This window comes from Mytilus edulis, chromosome 8, assembly GCF_963676685.1.
Source record: "Mytilus edulis chromosome 8, xbMytEdul2.2, whole genome shotgun sequence".
NCBI lineage: Eukaryota > Metazoa > Mollusca > Bivalvia > Mytilida > Mytilidae > Mytilus > Mytilus edulis.
Window position 1 is genome coordinate 72753421 of NC_092351.1, and position 26676 is coordinate 72780096.

A 26676-nucleotide genomic window follows, 5' to 3' on the forward strand; every position below is an offset into this window, starting at 1 on the left:
TCAGACCTTAGTTATCATCATGATGGAAGTTTTCGCATAACCAAGAAAATCATAATACCAACGTGGACTATATTTACCGTACTGTCCATTCAGAGCACAATATTCACATGCACTGAACCACCAGCCACCTTTAAGAGTTGAGGCACAATTTGAAGAGCTCCTATCGTTATCCTGATCTTTTGTTGTGAATTTCATTCCGTTTGCTCTGCCGTTAATGTCCTTACTATTAAGACAATCTCCTTTTAAAAAGAATAAACGAAAAATATTCGCATATAAAATTAGTATACAAATGTTTCGAAATCGATATACTAAAGATATTCTCGTATTTATATATACATATGTATATATGTAGGACTCTAAAGTGCGATGGTTCTCTAAAGTGCGATGGTAACGCTAAAGTGCGATGGTCTACGCTAAAGTACGATGGTGTCTCACGCTAAAGTACGATGGTTGTTTGTTTGCTAAAGTGCGACGGTATGGCACGCTATTGTGCGATGGAACAAAAGAGAAAGGTTCAAGGGAACCAATTATAAAAACAAGTCTTTTTGCAAAATCTAGTCTGCTATGATATAACATATAATGCGATAGGCTTTTACTTTACCGGTAGTCTTATGTGACTGTTTCTAAATTAAGAAGACGAATTTTGTATTTGCAACTGGCAAGGGTATGTGTTTACATTAATAGGCTGTGTAAACAACAAGCTACATCCTATACGCCCCTCGACCTGAACATGCATGAACTATTTGCCACTGGACGGAATAAATAAAATTTATTTTTCCCCTTTTTCGTAGCGAGTATTAATACATGTTATATTTAACCAAAATGTACACACTGATGTTTTAATGGACAATTTCTGATTTACGCTTGAAAACGTGTACCTTTATTTTACCGATGTTTATACTCTTCAATAAAATCAATATTTTAATGTAAACGTAAACATAAATTTGCATCTGTTCGCTTCCATTATTTATTTCATATTCCGGTATGTTCATTTTTGGTTTGTATAAACGACTGTTAACGTCATAATCCAACTACGTTTTGTACGTCTATACTTTGGCGGACCATCGCACTTTAGCGTATGGCGGCATCGGACTTGAGCGTAGACCATCGGACTTTATAGAAGAGGGACGAAAGATACCAAAGGGACAGTCAAACTCATAAATCTAAAACAAACTGACAACGCCATGGCTAAAAATAAAAAAGACAAACAGAAAAACAATAGTACACACGACACAACATAGAAAACTAAAGAATAAACAACACGAACCCCACCAAAAACTAGGGGTGATCTCAGGTGCTCCGGAAGGGTAAGCAGATCCTGCTCCACATGTGGCACCCGTCGTGTTGCTTAAGTGATTACAAATCCGGTAAATAGTCTAATTCGGTAGGTCATATTCATGAAAGGGAAGGGGGTTGTAGTTACGACGTAAGGAACATATCCGATATCATTTGTGAAACGGTTATTCCATAACGGTCAACCAACTCGTGATGGCGTCCGTAAAATTTACGAAGGGATGATTTCAACTTCACCATTTGGAACTCTTGGTTTAATAGCTTCCTTGTGAGCAGCAAACCTCTATCAAGAAAATCATGATAGGAAATGCAAGCACGGGAATATCGTATCAATTGGGAGATATATACCCCGTATGCAGGTGCTGCTGGAATGTTGCTACTTAGAAATGGAAAGTTCACAATTGGAAAGCTGAAATCATCTCTTTTGTCGTAAAGTTTTGTTTTCAACCGACCCTCATTGTCAATTTCTAGATGTAAGTCAAGATATGAAGCCGACTTAACTGTATCTGTAGTATCCTTTATCTCTAGTTCGATTGGATAGATGCGTTCCACATAGTCACCAAATTTTGAAATATAGCGTGACCATCGTACTTTAGCGTCCCCATCGAACTTCAGAGTCCTATATAATGTCTAAAAATAGCAACAATACAAATTAGCTTCATCAGGCGTGTGCATCTCTCATGGTGAAATCGGACGCATGACAAAAAACATATTTTTGTAGCTTAATCTACACAAGATTTGAGGAAAAGTGTAACATATTTATTGATGTTGCGTAAAATATGTTTGTAGCTACAACTACATAAAGTTGGAATAAAAGTTTAACACATTTATTGATGTTCGATAAATTGTAAGAATTTCTATAAATTTATTTGTATGATTTCAAGATTATGGTTTTGATTTGTTTTTAAATATTTTTTCGTCTCTCTCATTGAGTCCATCAAATTCAAGAGTTCGTAACTGGTGCATCCAAAATCTCTCTCTTTTGTCTTTATGACGGCTGCAGTGCAGGCGATTTGGTGTCACGATGTCACAGTAGCATGGGTTCGAATCCCGGCGAGGGAAGAACCAAAAATTTGCGAAAGCAAATTTACAGATCTAACATTGTTGGGTTGATGTTTAGACGAGTTGTATATATATATATATATATATAAACGAGTCTAAATTGAAAACTACGTTCAAACCTATGACTGCGTTGGATAAAAACCGCAATTTTTATACGTGTGCATGTCAAACAAATTTCGTTGTAGAAGGGTCTAAAAACAGCACAAACAACATTTTCCAAAAGACCAAAAGAGTGAAAAAGTATATTTAAACAAAACGCATTTGACTAACAGGTCGAACAACTGATGTTCTTTAACCCTGCTGACTGCCATTGGCGATTGCCAAATAAAATTGATCACAGGTTGTAACAAAATGGATCTTATTATAAATTTAATACGTCACAGAAAAAAAAAATTGTTAACTTGTGGACAGGATGTTGTGCCACAAACATTCGGTGTCAATATTTCTTTAGTACACCATATCCGGATTTCGACAATAAATGTCTCTTCAGTGATGTTAGGGATCGAAACGGTATTTGGAAGGCCATATAAAAAGCACCCTCATTTTTAGAGAAAGTACCCTCATTTTTAGATTAACTCTTGAATTTTAAGAGTCAATATATAGGATGAACGGATCATATAAACCGGAGGGAAAATATGATACATGCCCAAACAAAAAATATAAACGAGTCTAAATTGAAAACTACGTTCAAACCTATGACTGCGTTGGATAAAAACCGCAATTTTTATACGTGTGCATGTCAAACAAATTTCGTTGTAGAAGGGTCTAAAAACAGCACAAACAACATTTTCCAAAAGACCAAAAGAGTGAAAAAGTATATTTAAACAAAACGCATTTGACTAACAGGTCGAACAACTGATGTTCTTTAACCCTGCTGACTGCCATTGGCGATTGCCAAATAAAATTGATCACAGGTTGTAACAAAATGGATCTTATTATAAATTTAATACGTCACAGAAAAAAAAAATTGTTAACTTGTGGACAGGATGTTGTGCCACAAACATTCGGTGTCAATATTTCTTTAGTACACCATATCCGGATTTCGACAATAAATGTCTCTTCAGTGATGTTAGGGATCGAAACGGTATTTGGAAGGCCATATAAAAAGCACCCTCATTTTTAGAGAAAGTACCCTCATTTTTAGATTAACTCTTGAATTTTAAGAGTCAATATATAGGATGAACGGATCATATAAACCGGAGGGAAAATATGATACATGCCCAAACAAAAAATATAAACGAGTCTAAATTGAAAACTACGTTCAAACCTATGACTGCATTGGATAATATATATATAGAGAGAGAGATCATGCGCGGAAGGTCGTAGGTTATAATTTTGACTAATCAAAAGATTCGCAAGTCACGCGGAGAAAATATACCGGTCGGCTCGGATTTCAGTGTCTGGTTAGGATGACATGTCGTTATGAGGACTGCCATCTTGGTAACTAACACGTTAAAAAGCCGCTCAGCGTGTCGATCAAGTGCAAAGCAGAATTTATGTTTATATCACACTATATCATATCATCGTCCTGAATATGTGTTTGGTTTGCCACTGGACGTATAAGAGCCATAATTATATCATCATTATTTTTCAATAAACCCTCGGGACATCAATGTTGAAAAAAATTATATGGAAACGTAAAAACCATGAGAGCAACAGTGTCAACACGGTAGAATATTCCCCCTACCAATTTATAGTCACTAATAACATATTTCAAGGTTAGTAAAAAACGATTCGATGTCATATTGACATTGCAACCATAATGATCTAAAAACTCAATGGACTTTTGATCTTAATCATATCACACACTTCATTGCTTTAAGTCGTTCGAAGAGATAACGTCTTTCGCGGTCTCCCTCGGATTTTTAGTGAGGTTTGTTTTGATTAAGTCAGTTTTTGGTGTGGGTTTCTTCAAACCAAGTATACAAAATTATTCATACCTGCATTGCCGCTATAACCTGTGACATTTAACACATATTTAGAACTTTCATCACCAACTAGGAAAGATGCATACTCAGCATATCGAACATTGATATTTGATTTCTCGAGAATGATATGTACCCTGTGTAGTCCATTGGTGGTCAATGCATGAATGTACTCGTTTCCTGAAATACAGATACATGTTTATATTGTAAACATTATTTATATTTGTTTTATTTAAAAAAAAAAAATCAGAATTGTAGTTAATTCCAACTTTTAAGAATTCACATTTAAGTGTTTTAGGGAATGATAAAAACTATATAACAGATACGAAAGGCGGATATACCGAAAGGCATTTAAATTCATAAATCGACTTGTAGTTTATTCCAACTTTTAAGAATTCACATTAAGTAAACATTATTTATGTTTGTTTTATTTAAAAAAATAAAATAAAATCAGAATTGTAGTTAATTCCAACTTTTAAGAATTCACATTAAGTATTTTAGGGAATGATAAAAACTATATAACAGATAAGAAAGGCGGGATATACCGAAAGGCATTTAAATTCATAAATCGAAGAGAAAGAAAGTTTTAAGAACGATTTGATTTGCGTCATGTTACAAGCAACAAAATACCGGAAACATTTTATAGATATTAGTAATGGTTATAAGACAGCAACTAAAACAACGACGGTCATAATCTAAAACGTGGTTTAACTGTTGACTATAATCTATTTCATATTCAAAACATTAATTATAGAGGCAAGTGCACAAGGACTTTCAAACCGAAGTATATTTGATCTCTTTGATGTATGAAATATTATGACTAGTATGATATTAGACAAGTCCTTTATCGTCTAGAACACCCACTTTTTGCTACCGTATCTACAATTCCGTGTCTCACCAAACAGGGCGAAATCAGGGAATTCTTACCGTTATAGAAACAAACAAGAATGTGTCCCTAGTACACGGATGCCCCATCCGCATAATCATTTTCTATGTTCAGTGCACAGTGAAAATGGGGTAAAAACACTAATTTGGCATTAAAATTAGAAAGATCATATCATTAGGAACGTGCATACTAAGTTTCAAGTTGATTTGACTTCAACTTCATCAAAAACTACCTCGACCAAAAACTTTAACCTGAATCGGGACAGACGGACGCACAGACCAGAAAACATAATGCCCATAAATGGGACATAAAAACAAAATATAATATCGTCATTGAGAATCCACTACACTTTTTGTACTCTCAATGAGTGTTAAGGTATTTACAGACTGTTCATCTTAAATATTATGCTAAATGATTTATGAAACCATCAATTGAATGACTGAAATCACTATACAAATATTCTTTCCTGTTTCTCAATGTACTAAGAAGATTTACAATACAACATGAATGAAAAATAAAACTCTTGTTATAAAATTAAGACAATCCCGCGCCTGAAGGCTGGCTTGAGCTGGTCCCAAAACAAAATGTGTACTACATGTAGTTCAGTGAAAATTGACGTTACACTAAACCCCAAAAACATATTAATGAACTAAATTTACAAACAAAAAGAACCCAAGACTAACAAAGTGTATATATATATCTTACATTAATTTGTAGGATCCTTTACAATAGATAATTTAGCTGATCTGTAAAAATAACATCTCCATGCCTTATATATCATGTACTGTAGTACGCCGCTAGATTAAAACTGACGTGGAAAGGTAACACATGGCCAGCGAAAGCTTCATTTTTTATGAAGCCCAGGTGGTCGTGTGGTCTAGCGGGACGGCTACAGTGCAGGCGATTTGGTGTCACGATATCGCAGTAGCATGGGTTCGAATCCCGTCGAGGGAAGAACAAAAAATTTGCGAAAGCAAATTTACAGGTCTAACATTGTTGGGTTGATGTTTAGACGAGTTGTATATATATATATATATATAACATTGTTGGGTTGATGTTCAGACGAGTTGTATATACATTATGTACACAGCCATGTATCACCATCATTGATGGCGATCCGATGGATACATCTGTTGTAGGGTTGTCACTGACTCAGACGTACTTATGAATATAATTATTTTCTGTGACTGTATCTTACATTAATTTGTAGGATCCTTTACTATAGATAATTTAGCTGGTCTGTAACAATAACATCTTCATGCCTTATATATCATGTACTGTAGTATGCCGCTAGATTAAAACTGACGTGGAAAGGTAACATATGGCCACAGAAAGCTCTTTTTTAGAGAGCCCAGGTGGTCATGTGGTCTAGCGGGACGGCTGCAGTGCAGGCGATTTGGTGTCACGATATCACAGTAGCATGGGTTCGAATCCCGGCGAGGGAAGAACCAAAAATTTGCGAAAGCAAATTTACAGATCTAACATTGTTGGGTTGATGTTTAGACGAGTTGTATATACATTATGTACACAGCCATGTATCACCATCATTGATGGCGATCCGATGGATACATCTGTTGTAGGGTTGTCACTGACTCAGACGTACTTATGAATATAATTATTTTCTGTGACTGTATCTTACATTAATTTGTAGGATCCTTTACTATAGATAATTTAGCTGGTCTGTAACAATAACATCTTCATGCCTTATATATCATGTACTGTAGTATGCCGCTAGATTAAAACTGACGTGGAAAGGTAACATATGGCCACCGAAAGCTCTTTTTTAGAGAGCCCAGGTGGTCATGTGGTCTAGTGGGACGGCTGCAGTGCAGGCGATTTGGTGTCACGATATCACAGTAGCATGGGTTCGAATCCCGGCGAGGGAAGAACCAAAAATTTGCGAAAGCAAATTTACAGATCTAACATTGTTGGGTTGATGTTTAGACGAGTTGTATATACATTATGTACACAGCCATGTATCACCATCATTGATGGCGATCCGATGGATACATCTGTTGTAGGGTTGTCACTGACTCAGATATATATATATATATATATATAAACGAGTCTAAATTGAAAACTACGTTCAAACCTATGACTGCGTTGGATAAAAACCGCAGTTTTTATACGTGTGCATGTCAAACAAATTTCGTTGTAGAAGGGTCTAAAAACAGCACAAACAACATTTTCCAAAAGAGTGAAAAAGTATATTTAAACAAAACGCATTTGACTAACAGGTCGAACAACTGATGTTCTTTAACCCTGCTGACTGCCATTGACGATTGCCAAATAAAATTGATCACAAGATGTAACAAAATGAATCCTAATATAAATGTAATACGTCACAGAAAAAAAAATTGTTAACTTGTGGACAGGATGTTGTGCCACAAACATTCGGTGTCAATATTTCTTTAGTACACCATATCCGGATTTCGACAATAAATGTCTCTTCAGTGATGTTAGGGATCGAAACGGTATTTGGAAGGCCATATAAAAAGTACCCTCATTTTTAGAGAAAGTACCCTCATTTTTAGATTAACTCTTGAATTTTAAGAGTCAATATATAGGATGAACGGATCATATAAACCGGAGGGAAAATATGATACATGCCCAAACAAAAAAAATAAACGAGTCTAAATTGAAAACTACGTTCAAACCTATGACTGCGTTGGATAAAAACCGCAGTTTTTATACGTGTGCATGTCAAACAAATTTCGTTGTAGAAGGGTCTAAAAACAGCACAAACAACATTTTCCAAAAGAGTGAAAAAGTATATTTAAACAAAACGCATTTGACTAACAGGTCGAACAACTGATGTTCTTTAACCCTGCTGACTGCCATTGACGATTGCCAAATAAAATTGATCACAAGATGTAACAAAATGGATCCTAATATAAATTTAATACGTCACAGAAAAAAAAATTGTTAACTTGTGGACAGGATGTTGTGCCACAAACATTCGGTGTCAATATTTAATATATATATATATTATAAGTTTATATTCGAAGAAAAAGCTATGACTGATTGCAATCTAAATTCCTGCTTCCTTTGGTTTAAAAATATGTTTAGTTTTGAATACCTACCAAACCAATACTCTGCATTAACGTTCCCGAAGCCTTCTTTGTATTTATTCCAAGATTCATCAAAACTAACGAGACCGTTGATCTGTCGTTGAATCACCTATAATATTCTTACTGACTTTAAAAACGCAACACTCATTTATTGATTATTTTTACCAAATCATGTTTGATCCTCATCAACCAATATTCATGCTTACCACACGGGTTTCTCTTTAGAAAACAAACAACCTCTGACTTACCTGTGGTTATGGAACATACCGGATTATTGAAGTCGCACGAATTTCTTAAAGCGAAATTTGGAACCCATAAAAGACTTTTTTTGTTATTTTTTCATGGTGGAACACTTCAATCAGTTAAAAAATGTTGCATCTCCGTATTAGCAAGACTTAGGAATATATAAAAAACTGAAGCAGCCCATACGAATACTGCAAACAGGTAAACGTGAACGTGTTGCAACCAGAAAATTTGACGTCAGAAACTTTTTCGACAACGATACAGGTAGACGGGATTTGTTGATGAACATCAATGACAAGATCAACATTTGGTTACAATGCAACGTCAATGGAATTTGATTACGCAACGTCATTTGCGAGACATGTTTACAGCCGCAACGTCAACTGCAAATCAAATTGCCGAATGACATTGAGCACAGATTCATGCCATAATTTTCCCCCATAAACTGAACTGCAAACGAATCGACTGCAGAAAAAAACATTTAAAGCCCTAAAATTTCACCCGCATAATTGCCAAACCCCATTGCAATGGGTGGTACAAAGGCGTAATCAGAAGGTGCAAAACAGAACCCAAAACATGCCGAACAGAACTGGTTGACTTTTCTGACAATCAGTTTGGCGTTGGTTACAGACAGTCATTGCTTTTGACGGTGACACATTCATTGGTAAGTGGTTTCATTGTATACCACATGAATTGAACATTACAAATGACGTAGTCAATATTGTTCGAACTGCCAGTATTTTTTAAATAATGATAGAAATTTCTGTTCAAAAGTGTTTTTTTTTAACAAAAATTGCATATTTGAAAACCGAAATTAAAAAGAATTATCTAGTGTTGCGTTTCCAAAGTTCCAAAGTTGGTCAGTATATTATGATATACAATTTTTAAAGATTTATCAGAGATATAAACTCACTATATGTTCGTTGACCTGTTATTTCTTTTCTTTTAGTTTTTCGTATATTTCCCATCTAATTTGTTTTATACCCGAATAAGGAGTTAAAGATATAAATGAATCATATAATTCTGAATTCTTTTTTCGTCAATTTTTAAAATATTGCTTGCAGAAATCTTCATTTTCCAACAATACTACGTTAGAAGAGATTTGAAGTAAAATAAATGATTACTCATATATTAACGACTTTTTCAAACAAGGAAAATAGAGGCGAAAAATATGTTAACACATCCGTCGAAATCAAACTGACAATTCCTTGACAAAAGCGATAAATGACAAAAAAAACCCATAGGAAAATAAAAACAGAGAAAATTGAGCGAGCTCCCGCCAAAACCATGCTCTATACCACTGTCCCATGTTGGGGGGAGAGTTGGGATCCCACTAACATCTTTAACTCCGTCCGCCATACTCTACATGTGCCTGTTCTAAGACAGGAGTCGGAAATTAAGTGGTAATCGTTTGTTAATGTGTTACATATTTAGTTTTCGTTCATTTTTGGTACAAAAATTAGGCCATGAGTTTTCTTGTTTGAATGTTTTACATTGTCATGAAGAAGAAGATGTGATATGATTGCCAATGAGACAACTATCCAAAAAAGACCAAAATAACACAAACATTAACAACTATAGGTCACCGTACGGCCTTCAACAATGAGCAAAGCCCATACCGCATAGTAAGCTATAAAAGGCCCCGATAAGACAATGTAAAACAATTCAAACGAGAAAACTAACGGCCTTATTTATGTAAAAAAATGAACGAAAAACAAATATGTAACACATAAACAAACAACAACCACTGAATTACAGGCTCCTGACTTGGGACAGGCACATACATAAATAATGTGGCGGGGTTAAACATGTTAGCGGGATCCCAAACCTCCCCCTAACCTGGGACAGTGGTATAACAGTACAACATAAGAACGAACTATAAAAATCAGTTGAAAAAGGCTTAACTCATCAGATAGAAAAAAACACAAGTGGACGTGGCCGGGTACTTATACATCCCGACACAAAAAGACACAATGAACAGATCTGAGAGTACTCGCAGTTATCTGACAGCTAGTTTAAAGCCACTAACAACTAATAAAAAAAATCATGCTTCAAAGACTAAAATGTTATACCGCTGTCCCACTAGGCCACGATCGCACTACGATCTGTGAAAAAAATGCAATTTTCTAGTGGGACTGGGGCTTTAGATGGTACATTTTCGAACATAATAAGCTATGCGATAATATGCATGTTTCCTCCTTAACTTATGAGGATTTAGAAACATTATTCTAATAAATTTAATTTAATAAATGTTTATCCACAATATTGCAATTTTAAATGTTCCTTTAATATGACAATTCATTTGCATAGATAGTCTATTTATAAGTAATCATTTGAAAGTTTTTTCTCTTTTATTGTACGCTTGTGAACTCTATTAGCGTAAACAGGCTATTGACAATAATCATTATTATTAAAATGGTTAAACAATAAGCGAATAAATTTCGAATAAAATTAATGTAGTATGGAAAATGATCAATATGATTATGTCTATAATTCTAAAGTATCAAAACACTTGTATGTTGAAACCAAATTTTACACTTAAGGATGTTCGCTCCGCTGTTTAAAATTAACAAGCGTTTTAGAATACTTTTATAAATGGATAGAATGTAATTAGAATGTTAAAGAAGGAACTTAAAAAGTAGAAAGATAGAAAGGGTTCTTGAGCTTGTTTTCGTGAAATAAGCCATTGAAAATTTGGCGTGAAATTATTCTTTCTATCTTTCTTGATTTGTTCATGCATTTAATATTAGCAACATTTTTCTTTCAGAAATTACGAGAAAAATACAATGACTTAATAGTATTTTCAAGTGTGGCTTTTTAAACTATATGTAATAAAAGTATTAAAGGAAAAGTAGGTGTTAACGGGATTTTTTTTTAATGGCGATACATGGTTAAAACCATTGGATTCCGAATATCTTGCAAAATTTCAACAACAAGAGGAGCCAACAACCTTAATGGTTGACATAAAAACGATACAGACCGTCCATTTAGTACTGTTCAAAATCATACAGTACACACTTTTAGGATGGTTATCTCCTCTTGGATATATTGTAAATACACCATGCTTGGCAAAATTTATGTCAGAGCATTCTCTTGGATTGTCTAAAAACAAAAGTTATCAGTGAGCAATTGTTCCGAAAATGTTTCTATTATGAAAGACGATTTGCATGAATAAAATGTGATGTCAGGGATAAAATAATAACATAGGCAATTGCTCATGAAATTTCGGCAGATTAATGGTTTAGATATCAAATTGAAATTTGAAGTTTGCAGAAAATTAGTCCCGAAAGCTCTTTAAATTAGTACTTTATTTGGTATTACAACTTTTGTTTTATTCGAGCGTCACTGATGAGTCTGTTTTGTAAACGTAACAAGCGCTTGACAGAAATACAATATTTCAATCCTTTTATCTAAGAGAGTATATTTTGATGATCGAATAGCTTATTCTAAATGCCGATGTTTGTCTAATCAATCTTGAAAGTAGAGTGCCATTTATTAACACATTGTTCAATTACGTAAACAGCTTACACTCGCACTCATCGTATACTTCCCAAAAGCTTTTAGTTATATGAACTTATATTGTTCAGTTGTCAAAAAGCTGTACCTTGCAAGTTCAGTTATAAATCTGTAAAAAGAAGAGCGTTCGAAATTTGGGATATAAACATTTTCTGACCTAAACAATAATAAAAAGACCCAGTTAAGTGTACGAAATTGAGAAATTGAAGCTTCTTAACTAATTATGTTATTAAGAACATTAAAATGATATTATTTTCAAGTTTTCTGCACTGCGTCAAAAGCAGATGTAATTTGTAGGCCAGTAGATAATTTCCGGCTTAACATATTGTTATGGTATGATAGTTGTATCGACAATTTTTTATTTTATCAAAATACTCATCATGTTTATCTAATTTGCCAACTAAAATGGAGATATTCACTCTAGATGCAACGATGAGCAGTATTGTTTTCTCACAGTCTCGGTGCGATATTTAAGAATCAAATCATATACTTATAACTGAATCCAGGAAAAGAATATTTTTTAAACAAATTAAAACATGAACATTCATCACTTATTTGCATTGTAGGGTTAGCAAAAGAAGATAATAAACTGTCGCTAATTAACCTCTCAATGCTGTGGTCGCTACACTAGTTGTTGCAGTTGTAGTAGTGACCTTTACTGTTGTTTTAGTTGTTGTTGTGGCGTATGTTGCTCCTTTTGTGGCCTTAATTGTTGTTGTCGCTTCGTTTGTTGCACTGAAATTAGATTTCCAGCATTCCGTATTACACAGATCCTCTAAGCAACATCTGCTGCACGCAGAACTTCGAATTCGACTTCTGATTACGCTACGTTTTCTGCCTATTATAGGCATACCACCTGACACTGCATCACACACCTTAAATACCATTCAAGATCTGAATTAAAGTCTCGTTTTTTGGTTATGTTACTTTTATTCATTATGCCCAAGCGTGTATTAAGCATTGATCTGTATGAATGATTAGTATGAATGTATGATTTGTGCACATATGTGTGACACATGTGACATGAGCAAGAGTTGTTTACTTTATAACAATTGTTCGAGTTCGATCGATCGTTCGAGAGAATTTTGACAAATGGCCGAAGTTATATTTTAAGTCCAGAGTAGTCGATAAGATTATAAGAGTTGTAATATGTTACACATCATGTGTTATAACAATGTTATTCATAACAAATTGAGATGTTTGATTTGAAAATGCCCTTGGTGGTCTCGTATGTCGTTGAACCTTTTTCTCTAACTAGGATTCTTTTACACTCCAATTAAAACATATTAAAAAAAAAGAAAAACAGACAAACAGCAGTACATATGTATTCAAATCAAACAAACAAATCAACAAAGCATTCCAAAGTAAATTCTTTTCAGTTACATTAATCAATTGCTCTATTGAAGTGCCCTGTTCAATAGTCGTACATGCATGTTATTCTGTGCTTTACATGTTGTTATATATACTATAAATATAGTATACATGCGTTTATATGTACTGTATTCCTGTCAGGTAATGTTGTCATTTTAGTGTGATTTTCCATATTGTCATATATGCGGGATGTTTGGCTAGCCATAAAATCAGGTTCAATCCACCATTTTTTCTTGAAATGTCCTGTATCAAGTTTAGAATATGGCAGTTGTTATCAAACATTATGTTTCTATGCATGTTGCCGTTTGGTTGTCTTTTTTGTTAAGTTGAAAGAAGTGAAGTTTGATTTTGAAACATAAAATATAAAGTGAATCTGTTTGTTGCTACTTTCTTTTTACGGATGTACTAGTAACTATAAAAATATATATTCGCTAACACATTACAACAAATAAAAAAGCAGGAATAATATCTACTGTACATACATTTTTGAATTGACAACTAGTTGTATAAAATCTTTCACCGAGACTTAATTGCTCCTCAATATAACAGAACTGAAAACATTAATAAAATTTTACATAAATTGATAATAGCAATTCTGTAGATTTACTTGCTTGACTATTATTTCAATCGGTAACATAAAGGCGTTTCCCTTCCATTTGAAAAATACATTTTACATGCTTTTGCCATATACCTTTCTATTAAACGTCTTGTGTTGAATTGTTGTCTTTTTTTTTACTAAATTTTTTCACTATGACTACACTCAAATATATGAATCCAATTATTTTTCATAGAACCAAATTCGCAAACTCACTCAGTGAAATAGCTCATTTTAACATCTGTTGGGGAATCAGCAATATGTCAAATCAAATGCAGAAGATATATCGATTAATTCTGGGAAAATGAGCATGCTTAATTTGTTAAACAAGTGTTAAGTTACCACAAGTTATAACCATACTATTTTCTTCAGCAAACGCGGACAAATCAGCGGTCAAAATTTGATATCAAATTCTGGATTCATTCCCATACGATAAACCAAGAATGGAGAATTTGATAAAAGTTGATTGCAGATAATATTTAATTGTAAATACCTGATTTTGCTCACAAATTGATATTTTTTTACATTCAGTCATTGATAATGCCCCATCACAATGGTAACATATCGGTCCTCTCGATAGTGTTAATCCTTAAAATATAAAACCTAAATTTCTTTTATTTTGATAGTTATTTAAGAAACAAGCAATCAAATATACAAACTGCCATTCGGCTTTAAAGCAAATGTAGTATAAGTAGACAAGCGTCACATTGCTTCGAACTTTGACATTTGTATGCAAATATATATATTTAAAACGGACAGACATCTTTATATAATTTTAATCTTTATTTGCTTATTTCCGAACACGTTCTGTGTATTGAGGCATAACACATATTGACATATTGTTTGGGTATGTTGTTTGTCGAATTAATAAGATTTTTTTGTTAGGAAATATTCATTCAAGTATTTTCTGTTTTGAATGTTATTGCGTTTGTTGGTACTGTATTTTGTCATGCAGTGTTGTCATTATAGTATTTTGAACAATGCCATATAAGTGGCAGGTTTGGGTAGCAAGAAAACCAGGTACAATCCACTATAGTTTCCTAAAATGGCATCTACCTAGTCAGGAATATCGCACTTGTTATCTACAGTCCGTTTCTATATATGTTGGCGCTTGCCTTTGTTGTAGTTCAGTGTTTTTGTTGTTCCGTTGTTTTGCTCTTATAAATGTTTTTTCCTTCTGTTTAAGTTTGTTACCCGGATTTATTTTTGCCTATTTACTATTGAACAGCGGTAAACTACTGTTGCCTTTATATATTATAATAACTAGGGATGGCAACGAGTATATCGAGTACTCGTTTACTCGATCGGAAGGCCGAGTACTCGAGTACAGATTTAGTACTCGGATACTCGTTTGCCTGTTATACAACTTGAGATATTTCTCTTCACATTTCCACTCACTTTAGTTCCGTTGAAATATCCCCTTCGTAATACTAAATAAAATCAATTAACAACATAAATATGTTTATCTTGAGGATACTATATTTGTAATAGTCGTCCCGGCAACTTCCTTTCCTTCCGAGGGAATGTTTTCATGTACACTACTTGTAACAAAAGTAAAAGTCAAACAGTCTTTCGTTTGAAATTGTTGACCAGAGCATATTTCTAAACAAAAACAAAACCAAAGTGACCTACGGTGAACCCTACGCAACTGATTATAGAGACAGTTAATTAACCAGTGTTTGTACACTGATCAACACTTTCATGGATTAATAATTAACTCATCACAAGTCGTAAAAACTTACCTTTGTTTTTGTTAATCAAGACTTCAGTAAATGTGATTGGTATAAGATGTACATTTAAATTAATTTAATAACCCTGTATTTGAAACTTAACTATAGTTGTTGAATTTGCAATTTAAAGATGAGCAAAAGTACGAGAGCGACATCCTAAACCAAAAGTCGAAAATAAACTGACAACGTCATGGCTAAAAAAAAAAGAAAATCGCACAAACGATAGTGCAAAATAACAAAACACAGAAAAAGTAAGACTGAGCAACACAAAAAAACACAAGTTATTTGATGTCTAATATTGTTGTTGACAAATTATTGGATAAGTCGTATTATAAAAAATACCAACTCCTCAGGAACAGAGGATACATTTGTTGCATACTTTGTCGGACTTTTTTTTCAAACATTTTTGATTTTATTGGAATTTGGTTTATGAACACGTACACAAACAATAATTGATATAATGATAGGTTATTTGTAGAAACGGCGGTCGGTAATTCATTGTAAAATTGACCAAAAAAATTGATCAAGCTATGCTTGTAGTACGTTTGTCTTTCGTTAATATGTTTATGAAAGGAAATAGGAAAAACATTGCATCCTGCCTAAAATCTAAACTTTTCAAAAGACTTTTAAGATTCAATCGAGTAGTCGCGAGTACTCGAGTAGTATGACCGAGTATCCGAGTATTAAAATTCAGATCTTTTGACATCCCTAATAATAACCAATAAGGAACAGTTAACAATAGAAAGCCTTTATTTTTTTTTTATAGATACATGGTATTATAAGATAGAAAAAATTCATTATATATACACATGGAAAAAAATATTGCAACACCAAATTGAAATTCAAATTAAAAAAATATTCTTTATTTTTTGGTGATATAATTTGTTGAAATAGAACTAGTTAAACATTATTTAAATATCACCTGAGTTTAATCAATAAATATTGATTCAATAAGTTCTTATTTGCACATGCAGCTACTGTACTCGTAAACAATAAAACAGATGTTTTTATCCTCATTGTTTTCAACACCTTAAATAACCAAGTTTATAAAGTTATGTGATTGACACCTTGTAATTGGTGATCCAAATCTAATAACTGCAGCAAGATGGGAGATAATCAGCATGAAAGAAGCAGATATGTCGCTGTGACAATTGCACGTATTGTTAGTCATCACCATTCCACTATAAGTCATTTTGAGTTTAAAAATCAGGCAATAAACGATGTTAAAGTCCTTCCGAGATCAAGAAGACCCCTATAACATCTGCTAGGGAGAATCAAGCATAAAGAAGGTTGGTCAGAAGGAAACCCATTGCAAACAATACAATCCTAAAAAGAGAGAGATGACCATACAGGAGCATTTAAACAAGAAATGTTCGAGATCGGCTCATCGCTACTGCAATAAGACCATTTTGGGGACCTTTGCCTATGAACAGACAAACAGTTGCCCGTATCCAATATAGTGCAGAGCTCTCCAAAGTTGGAAATTAGCATCGTGGAGGAAGATCCATTGTTCCAATGGAATTCGGTTTATCTTACTTGGCGCGATCGTAGCCCAAATTTGAACCATATCGAGCGTATCTTTCGTCAGGAATGGTTTCTGCTACCTTAGCAACAAATTAGTCGACTTATGGCAGGAATCAGAAGACGTTAAGATTCGGTTTTTATAAATTTACTGGTTACAAAACTTTGGAATTTTCGAAAAACTAAGGATTTTCTTATCCCAGGAATAGATAACCTTAGCTGTATTTGGCACAACTTTTTTGGAATTTTGGATCCTCAATGCTCTTCAACTTCGTACTTGTTTGGCTTTATAAATATTTTGATATGAGCGTCACTGATGAGTCTTATGTAGACGAAACGCGCGTCTGGCGTACTAAATTATAATCCTGGTACCTTTGATAACTATTATCCATTTGAATAGAGGCTGCGCACAAAGTACTAACTCTTCGGCGTATAACGATCAACCATGATATGAACAATCATCAAAAGATTAATTTTGAATTGTCTGAAATTGTAAAGTTCGACTACAGTAAAAGTTGTAAAATGCATTTTTTTGTACAAAAAACACTTCATTTTGTTATAAAAATTTTGGTTAGATAAAACATTATTTTTTCATTCATTTTTTGTTCTTTTTAATGCCAATATTATCATTAACTACGTTTCAATATTATTTAACAAATATTTTATCATATTCCATCCAAAATAAGAGGCTAATTTTTCAAGTTTTAAAAAATCAAGGTGTTGCAATAGTTTTTTCCATGTGTATATATTCAACTGATTAATCGCAAGTGTTGAAAATCATTAGAACAGTTCTTTTGACCAAAACACAGTACAAATCTACAAATAAATAATAAAAGTAATATGCCCTTTTTGAAATATTTATAAAGACAAACCTTTCTCTCCACAGCCGTTATCATTGCACATGTTTTTGGAGCAACAATGTCTACAGGTTTCATGTACTGTAGCTCTGTTATCATAACAAGTCTGAAAGCAAACAATAGCTATGAAAAGGAAATAAACCGTCAAGGGGAAAACATTATATGATCTGAAATGAAATGTTTGCTTATTGTATCCTGTAATTGTACAGACGTAAGTACATATTTAAAATGTATATGAAAAAAAGTAAGACGCAAAAAACACAATCGTTTTATTTTCAATTCCCGTCTCCTTTCATATCAAATTGCTTTCTTCTAAGCTGTCTTCAATATTTAGATTTTCAGCTCAGTTATAAGACAGCAGCTTCTATTAAGTTAAATCCAATAATGATAGATAAATATTGTCATTAGTTGTTAGGGCCATTATTTATTCAGTTATGTAGTCGAATGATTCTCATCGTGTAACATTAATGTAGTTTCAGATGTGAAAGCTTTAGCTAGCTATAAAACAAAATTAAATCCACCATTTTCTACATGAGAAAATGCCTGTACCAAGTCAGGAATATGACAGTTGTTATCCATTTGTTTGATGTGTTTAGGCTTTTGAATTTGCCATTTGATAAGGGACTTTCCGTTTTGAATTTTCCTCGGAGTTCGGTATTTTTGATATTTAACTTTTTACTGATCATACCACCTCCGTTTTTATACATGTTTCGAAATAAATCAGTTGATATTGTTATAACATAAGCAACATGACAGGTGCCATATGTGGAGCAGGGTCTGCTTACCCTTCCAGAGCACCGGGAATCAGCCCCAGTTTTTGCTTGGGTTCGTGTTTCTTAGTCTTTAGTTTTCTATGTTGTGTCATGTGTGCTGTTGTTTGTCTGTTTGTCTTTTTCATTTTTAGCCATGGCGCTGTCAGTTTGTTTTCGATTTGTGAGTTTGACTGTCCCTCTGGTATCTTTCGTCCTTCTTTCAAAGGACATCATTTGCACTAACATCAAATATAAGCAGAAATAATAATTGTAATCCGGCAATACATAAAAAATCAACTGATGTAAATAAAAATTTAAAGAATTATTTAATGCAAATTATAAAAAAAGGTGGTATTCTTGGCTTCTTCAACTGCACAATACATTGTTTACATGTGCTAATTCATCATGTACTTGTCATTGTAATGTATTGGGCATACCCGAAGTAAGACAGATTTTCTGATTACCTATATGTTACATTCTTTTTCTGAACTTTCTAAATAAATGTTGCCCTCGATTTGACATATGTTTTGTTTTGGTCGTAGATCACTCGAAGTATTCAAGTGGAAATACCTTATTCAGTTCCGTTTTAAAAGCGTTCGCGATGACGGTAAATTAAGAATACGCAATGAACGCATGCTATTCAGGGGTATACCAGGAAGACAAGTCTTACAACCAGCAATACCAACGTCTTATGTACTATCATTTGTCTGTTTGTCTTTATTATTTTTAGCCATGGCGTTGTGAGTTCTTTTTCAATCTATGAGTTTAAGATGGTATGGGAGTCTAAATTAAAAATGATAGAATTTGTTCATACTTTTTCAAAACGTAGTATATATTGATATATGATAAAAAAAAATATAATAAAAATGATAGGTGACCTTGCATTTTCGCAAGCTACAGGGTGTGACAAAATGACACATTTTGTATGGACTAAACAGGAAAAACACCATTATATGATTAGAGGCATAACTAAAGATAGAATTGTAAAATAAAATACGAGAAGATAGCTTTTCTAAAAGGCTTTTCTTTTGATAATCTCATAGCACGTTTTTTCTGGCTAAAATACAACATAGAAAACATCCATGCAGATTCCTTCAGAACATGCTATATTTTATAATTACCTCCCCTTAAAATGTTAATTTAAAAACAATAAAAATGCACGCAAAAATAATCTTCACTTGTAAAATTTTTAATATTTATGAGTTATAATCTCATAAATGTTCTTTAAAATGCAAATTCACATTATTGAACATTGAGCGTGCACTATTTCATAGTTATCTGCATTCCTGGATCAAATTTTGCTAATACCGCAGTCCCACTAGGCCACGATCGCACTACGATCTGTGTATAAAATGCAAATTTTAAAGATCGTAGTACGATCGTGTAGATCGCAGTAAGGTCGTATCACGGTCGTGGTGATGTCTTCAAGATCGTGATGAGCGTGGCCAACTTTGAACATGTTCAAAACAATCGTGTTGCGGTCGTGGCGAAAACAGGTCGTAGTAGAAGCGTAGTAAGGGCGCACTAAGATCGTAGTAAGATCACAAAGGTCGCTGTACCATCGTAGCGAGAGCGTAGCGAAGGCGTGATTCTATTCGGAGAGACTGCGCTTCGATATCACAGCGACTTTCATACAACCTGACTACGACCATCGCGTTCTCACTGCGACCCAACTACGCTTCCACTACGACTATACCACGCTGTTCATGACCATAGTACGATTCTAGCACGCCCTTGACGTCCTCATCACGCTCCTCTTACGACCTGACTACGTTCATACTACGACCATCATTCTCATTGTAATTTTTACATAAAATATATAAAAAAGTTCCCTAGATTCTGTTTGTCTGTATGTAATTAATCATTTGCTCTAACGGCTCAACCATGTTTTTTGATTTTATAAAGATAAGACCGTTGGTTTTCCCGTTTAAATGGTTTTACACTAGTTCTTTTTTGGGACCTTTATAGATTGGTGTTCGGTGTGAGCCAAGGCTCCGTGTTGAAGGCCGTTCCTTGGCCTATACTGGTTTACTTTGAATTGTTACTTGGATGGAGAGTTGTTTCATTGGCACTCATACCACATCTTCCTATATATATTGACACATCTGTGTCATCTCTGCTATCGTTCACTAAAATATCTTCATTTGAGCTTTATGGACCAGCAATAGGTTGATATTTAGGTTGGATTGGTCGGTCCGACATCTCTGCTTGATCAGGATTCGTTACTTTACTTTCTCTGCCTCTACATCAACCCCTACCACAACGCCTACGTGTTCTAGTAGATTATGGTGGCATGACGTATTAAACAGAAATAGAAGGAATGGAACTGTATTGATATGGAACACGATGTTTACGTTATTGCTGAGAACGAACGTAGTAAGATCGCAGTATGAACGTAGTATAATCGTGGTAAGAACGTGCTACAATCGCAGTAGAAGCGTGGTAAGATCGTGTTGCAATCGGATAACTCGTGGTATGGTCGTAGTGAGAACGTGAAGAGCGTAGAAGGTACTCGATAGTGAGGTCGCAGAATAAGCGCGGTGAGAACGTGGTATAATCGTAGCGGGATCGTTGTAGAAGCGTAATGAGGACGTAGTAGCATCGTGAAAACAACGAAAGTTTACATTTTCGTGCCGCTCATACCGCGACCTCACCACGATCTGAATTTATTTTAGATTGCGGTGAGCGTGGTGCAATCGTGGTCTAGTGGGACTGGGGCTCAACTTGATTGAAAATCTGGACCTTAGATTCTCTGTTGTTTACAATCCAAGATGGCGAAAGACACCCATACAGCCTTAACTGTCCCTCTGTTATCTTTTGCACCTTTTTTAAAAATTAAAATGGTATTCAAAACTGAAAATGTACTAGGATTACAGTTTAGTGAGTCTGCTGCAAACACTCAAAGCAAAAAAGACGTAGAAAAGACTGTAAATCAAACATTAAACAGTAATCTTACAGACAGCAATATGATCAAAGAGTATACATATACCCTATATATCTATTGAATGCTATTTCAAAAACAATAAGGTAAATAAATAAGGCATTTAATAAGGTAAAATGAAAAAAAACACATATCAATCAAAGCGAGTTTTCGTGAATCATTGACCAATTTCGTTTTGGTACTTCTTTTGGAAGTCATGTAATTATATAAAAAAGTCGACGTTAGGGAAAATCTAGTAAACATATTGTATGCATATGGCTTTGTTAATTTTGATGAATTGATTTGATAAGAAATGATTTTACACGCAAGTACAATAATGTATTTTGTCAAATATTGTGTGTTCATGTCTTCATCTTACTAAGTTAAGTGTAAATAATGTTACCTGCGATTGAAAACATCCGACATTAAAAATTGTCTCTCCAGATGGATATACCAGTTTTTCTAATCCACATATCTAATAAAACATTATAAATGGTAAACAAAATTTCAAGTGCAACTCATATTTGACCTCACATACCACATGTTACACTAATCGTTCTTGCTACAAAAAAATAATCAAAATCAGAAAATCAATCAGTCCAATATCGTTGCCACGTCACTACTGGTGGAGTTTTAATTCCCAGAGGGTATCACCAGCCCAGTAATCAACACTTCTGTGTTGACTTAAGTTATCATTGATATGGTCATATTTATAAATTAACTGTTATAAAACGTTTGCAATTTTGAAATACTAAGGCATTTCTACCTCAGGAATATATTTCTTTAGCTGTATTTTGCAAACATTTTAGAAATTTTGGTCCTCAATGCGCCTCAAATTCGTACTTTATTTGGCTTTTTAACTTATTTGGATTCCAGCGTCACTGATGAGTCTTTAGTAGAAGTAACGCGCGTCTGGCATAAATACAAAATGTAACCCTGGTATAAATGATGAGTTTAATTACCTAATACTTTGAAAATTGAGCGTGTTTATTTTGTTATCATTGCTAAATTCAAACAGTAGCTCCAAATATAAATCAATAAAGTAATTGTCAATCCATGAAATGCCGCATTGAAATGATTTTTGAGAAAAAAATGCGAGTTTTCATTACTGCGATACATATGAAGTCCAAATGTTTGCAGTATATAGAAAATATATAAGAAATGTCTTATATGACAGGAATTATTGATATCCTGATTATTGCTCGATCAACCACTAGCTAGACCAAACTGTTTTTGCGGAAAAATTGATCGTTGATCTAATAAGTAACTGATCTGTCAGCAAAACAACAATTAACCTTATAAAATTTAGATACAAGTTAAGTATCATTACCTCTCCACTGTTACAGTTATCTACATGTTTGCAAAATCTTGGATGCGTAATACTCAAACAACTGAAACAGGTTAAACCTTGAACCAGAAAAATTATAGATATAAAAAGATAAAATGATTAAGTTTATATCATTCTGCCTTCCAATCAGACGTTTGAAATTTCAACAACAACATGAACAAGAACTTAACACTCAACTAAAATGTAGAAATTAACACTAATGTTGTTTGATAGGGAACCTTGTAGCATTCTTCTATTTGTACATCAACAATAAGCTTGGACTTTCATTTTTGATGGCCTCGTGCATCAATGAAGAGATATTGATTGTCGAAATGCACATATGGTGCCGAAAAATTGGTACCGATAATGATATTGCAGACTAAGATTTTGACAAAGTTGTCAGACATGAAACACACAATTATTATGTATTTCAAATTGCCCAAATAAAAGAAACTCGAACATAGCTGATATATATTACTATTAATTTGCAATCTGGAGCTAAATTCTATAATACGTCATTATCACTGTTCAAAAATAAGACAATCTATGTCTAAACCGAAACTATACAAACGTTGAAGGATGACATAACCAACAAAAGACCATAAATACACGTATGTCAAATGTGGAAAACAAATCTTACACTTTATAATAGATCAAATATTTCCTAACCAGAAAATGTGTGCGATGATAAATATAAGGTAGAAGCTGTTAATATATTGTCACTAGTTGTCAATTTCCAGAATGCATATTATGGGGCACTTGTTTATTGTTGATATGTATTAGATTGTCATTGATTTGTTGTCTATTTAGTTAGTCCTAGATTATTTGATTGAATGATTCAATTTACAGAAAGCATTCGTTTACAAGTAAACACGGGTTTAAACATATATTTTCAATATATTTTCAATCTGTAATCAATATGTAATCAACAGACCTAGAAAATTCTAATTGCAAGATTTCGCTTTCTGTTTATATCTTTATTTATGTCGCTTCGATAGACAATAATAGTGCATTGACTTGACATATCAACGATATAAGGATGAGGCTTAGCAACGAGCTTTTTCTCAGTTTCGGGCCGAATCCTTATATCGTTGATATGTCAAGTCACTGCACTATTATTGTCTTTATACTGCAATCTAAAAATAAACATTTTCAATTGTTGTTTAATATGTTAATGCTATTATTTGATTTAATTATTAGGAAACATCCCTCTTTTTTGAAAAGGCCTCATATCATGCAAGCGGAGAAATGTACAACACACAGACATGTATATAACCTGTTGAAATTTGCAATCGATGGTGAACGAATTTGTTTGAGAATGAGCTTTAATATCAACAATAAGCTTAAAATATAATGATTTATAGTTTGCAAACCAAAAATATTAACAAGTGTAATATGCTGACCAAAAATTGCAAAAGAAATAAGTTTGAGTCGTGTTATACATTGGAAACAAGAACAGGTTGAATAGGTCGTATGAATAATTAATTATAATTTCAGCAATTTAAACATTCATGAGGAAAAGTGATATCAGGTCAGTGACTGTATATGACATAGAAATATACGGTCAACGCATTTGGATTGCTCAAAAAGAACGAGTGCAGTATAAATGCATATGGCAGTAGGAGGTCTTCGGATGTAGATAGTTAATTAGATGGCGTCTAGACTAAAATACACATTAAACGAAGCTGCATATTATCGAGCCCATGCCCTGTAAATTGATTATTTTAGACTTTTTGTAATTTGGATAAATGTTTTACATTGTTATAAAATCAAATATGACAATTTGAGTCAAATCGGTGAACATGAGTTTGACACCAAGTGCCACTTCAATAGCTGAATCTTTTTTATAGCTTTTTGAAGTCCTATTGTTTCGCTAACCTACTTGATACTTACCATTTGTTCCCGTTGGCAAGTATATTATACATACAATAAACACTGAAACAAATAAGGCTAATTTGCCGAGTTGTAATAATAATGAATAAGTGTACAATATAAAAGTCTAGAGTAACATTTTTAAAACTACACAAAAAGAAAGAAAGAAAAGAGGAAAAGAAATGGTTGACCAATGTTGCACTACAACATGTACAATTATGTCACGAATTATTGCCTTTGAATAAAAAAATGGACGTCAACTGAGCATGCGCGAAAGCGTATAAGACACGAATCAATAACGGTCTCCGAATTTGGATATTTTCTCAAAATTGAAGTTTTCTGTGGAAAAAAGATTGTTTCAAAGCCAAATTTAAGAAGTACAAAACTACATTTATACGTCATATCACACGTATTTCCGACTTTGTATGGTTTCAGAGGAGTCTCAACTCAATGAAATCGGTTTCTTCCTTAGTAGTATAGATATGAATATTTTCTTTCATGAAGGAGTGCACCTATTTTTGTACACAATTACCATGTTCACAAGTATGAAAGATGGAACATATCAAGAGAAGCTTGGACTCTTGGTGAAATTTGTAACAAGCAAGATTAGATGAATAAATATTATTATGTTGTTAATAAAAAGATTTGCTGGAATATCCTGCTTTTCATTTTCAATAATAAATGTCTTACCGAGTATCGAAATCGATACCATGATCACGTAGATTCTGAATGACAAGGTTCTTACAGAACATGCATAACTGGGTTATCTGTTGTGAACCTTGTAAACATAAGTTTGATTATTATTATCTATACACTGGCACGTTTTGGGAATTTCATTGAAATACAATCACACAGGATACATGTCTTCATTCGATATGTTCGAGTTCTCTCAGACAAATTTATTCTGAAGACTAAATCATTGCGTGTATATTGATTTTTTACCAACCAAAGAAAAAGTAATATTGGAACCCGGAAAATTAAAGCTTCATGTTTTTGTTTTCATTTCGATTGTATCATTCGAAAAATTAAATTTTAAGAATCTCATGTGCTTTTTTGCTGGATAAAGTATTTTATTAACTTGGTGTTTTTATGGACTTATTTGTTTATAATCGAAAAGACAAGGTGTCATTCATTTAAGAGATAACTGTATTGTATTTGAAGCTTAAAGGTTGTCCATCGGTAGTTTTACCGTCGCAAATACCCGTTTACCTGTCTCCGCTACGCGTCGCCAGGTAAACTAAATTTGCGACAGTAAAACTACCGATGGACGTCCTTAAAGCTTCAAATACAATACAGTTATCTCTATTCTAATGCAAAACAAGTTCATAATTGAATTTCAATCATTATTTCAGTGTAAAATCTTCATTAAAGAAAATTCCGCGAAAAGATGTTATCTTCTTTGGTCCCTACACTAGGTGACGTCATAGGTATGCTTCCTGCGTCAAACATAAACACCGGGCGTTTGCTGGCTTCTGTACCGCCTTAGAATGTAATAAAATTTGAAAAAAAGAAATGTTTAGGTGCAACGTGTGAGTTTTTTGGCTTATTATTGTAGAAATTACATGTCAATACATTCAGCAATTCAAAATGTCGGCTTCCTTAGTTACAGACAAGGAGATAGAGAATTTTACGCTTACCGTCATCCAATCAGAACCATTGATACAAAATAATTGCATTAGAATACTCAGTAGTCGTGATAAACTGACAGTAAAAATGACATTGGGATGTCAAAAAA

At 33.6% G+C, this 26676-nt stretch overlaps 1 protein-coding gene across 1 annotated transcript; it reads right to left on the bottom strand.

Moving 5' to 3' along the window:
• On the bottom strand, window positions 1-25653 carry LOC139487098 (uncharacterized). The gene is made up of 12 exons (XM_071272100.1): window positions 25632-25653; window positions 24963-25004; window positions 23073-23149; window positions 22146-22217; window positions 18086-18176; window positions 14456-14550; window positions 13850-13918; window positions 12625-12871; window positions 11461-11582; window positions 8250-8346; window positions 4296-4460; window positions 1-239 (listed from the first exon to the last, which is right to left on the bottom strand). Exons 1-12 carry the CDS (start codon window positions 25651-25653, stop codon window positions 1-3), a joined length of 1338 nt encoding a protein of 445 aa, XP_071128201.1.
• Window positions 25654-26676: the final 1023 nt, after the last annotated feature.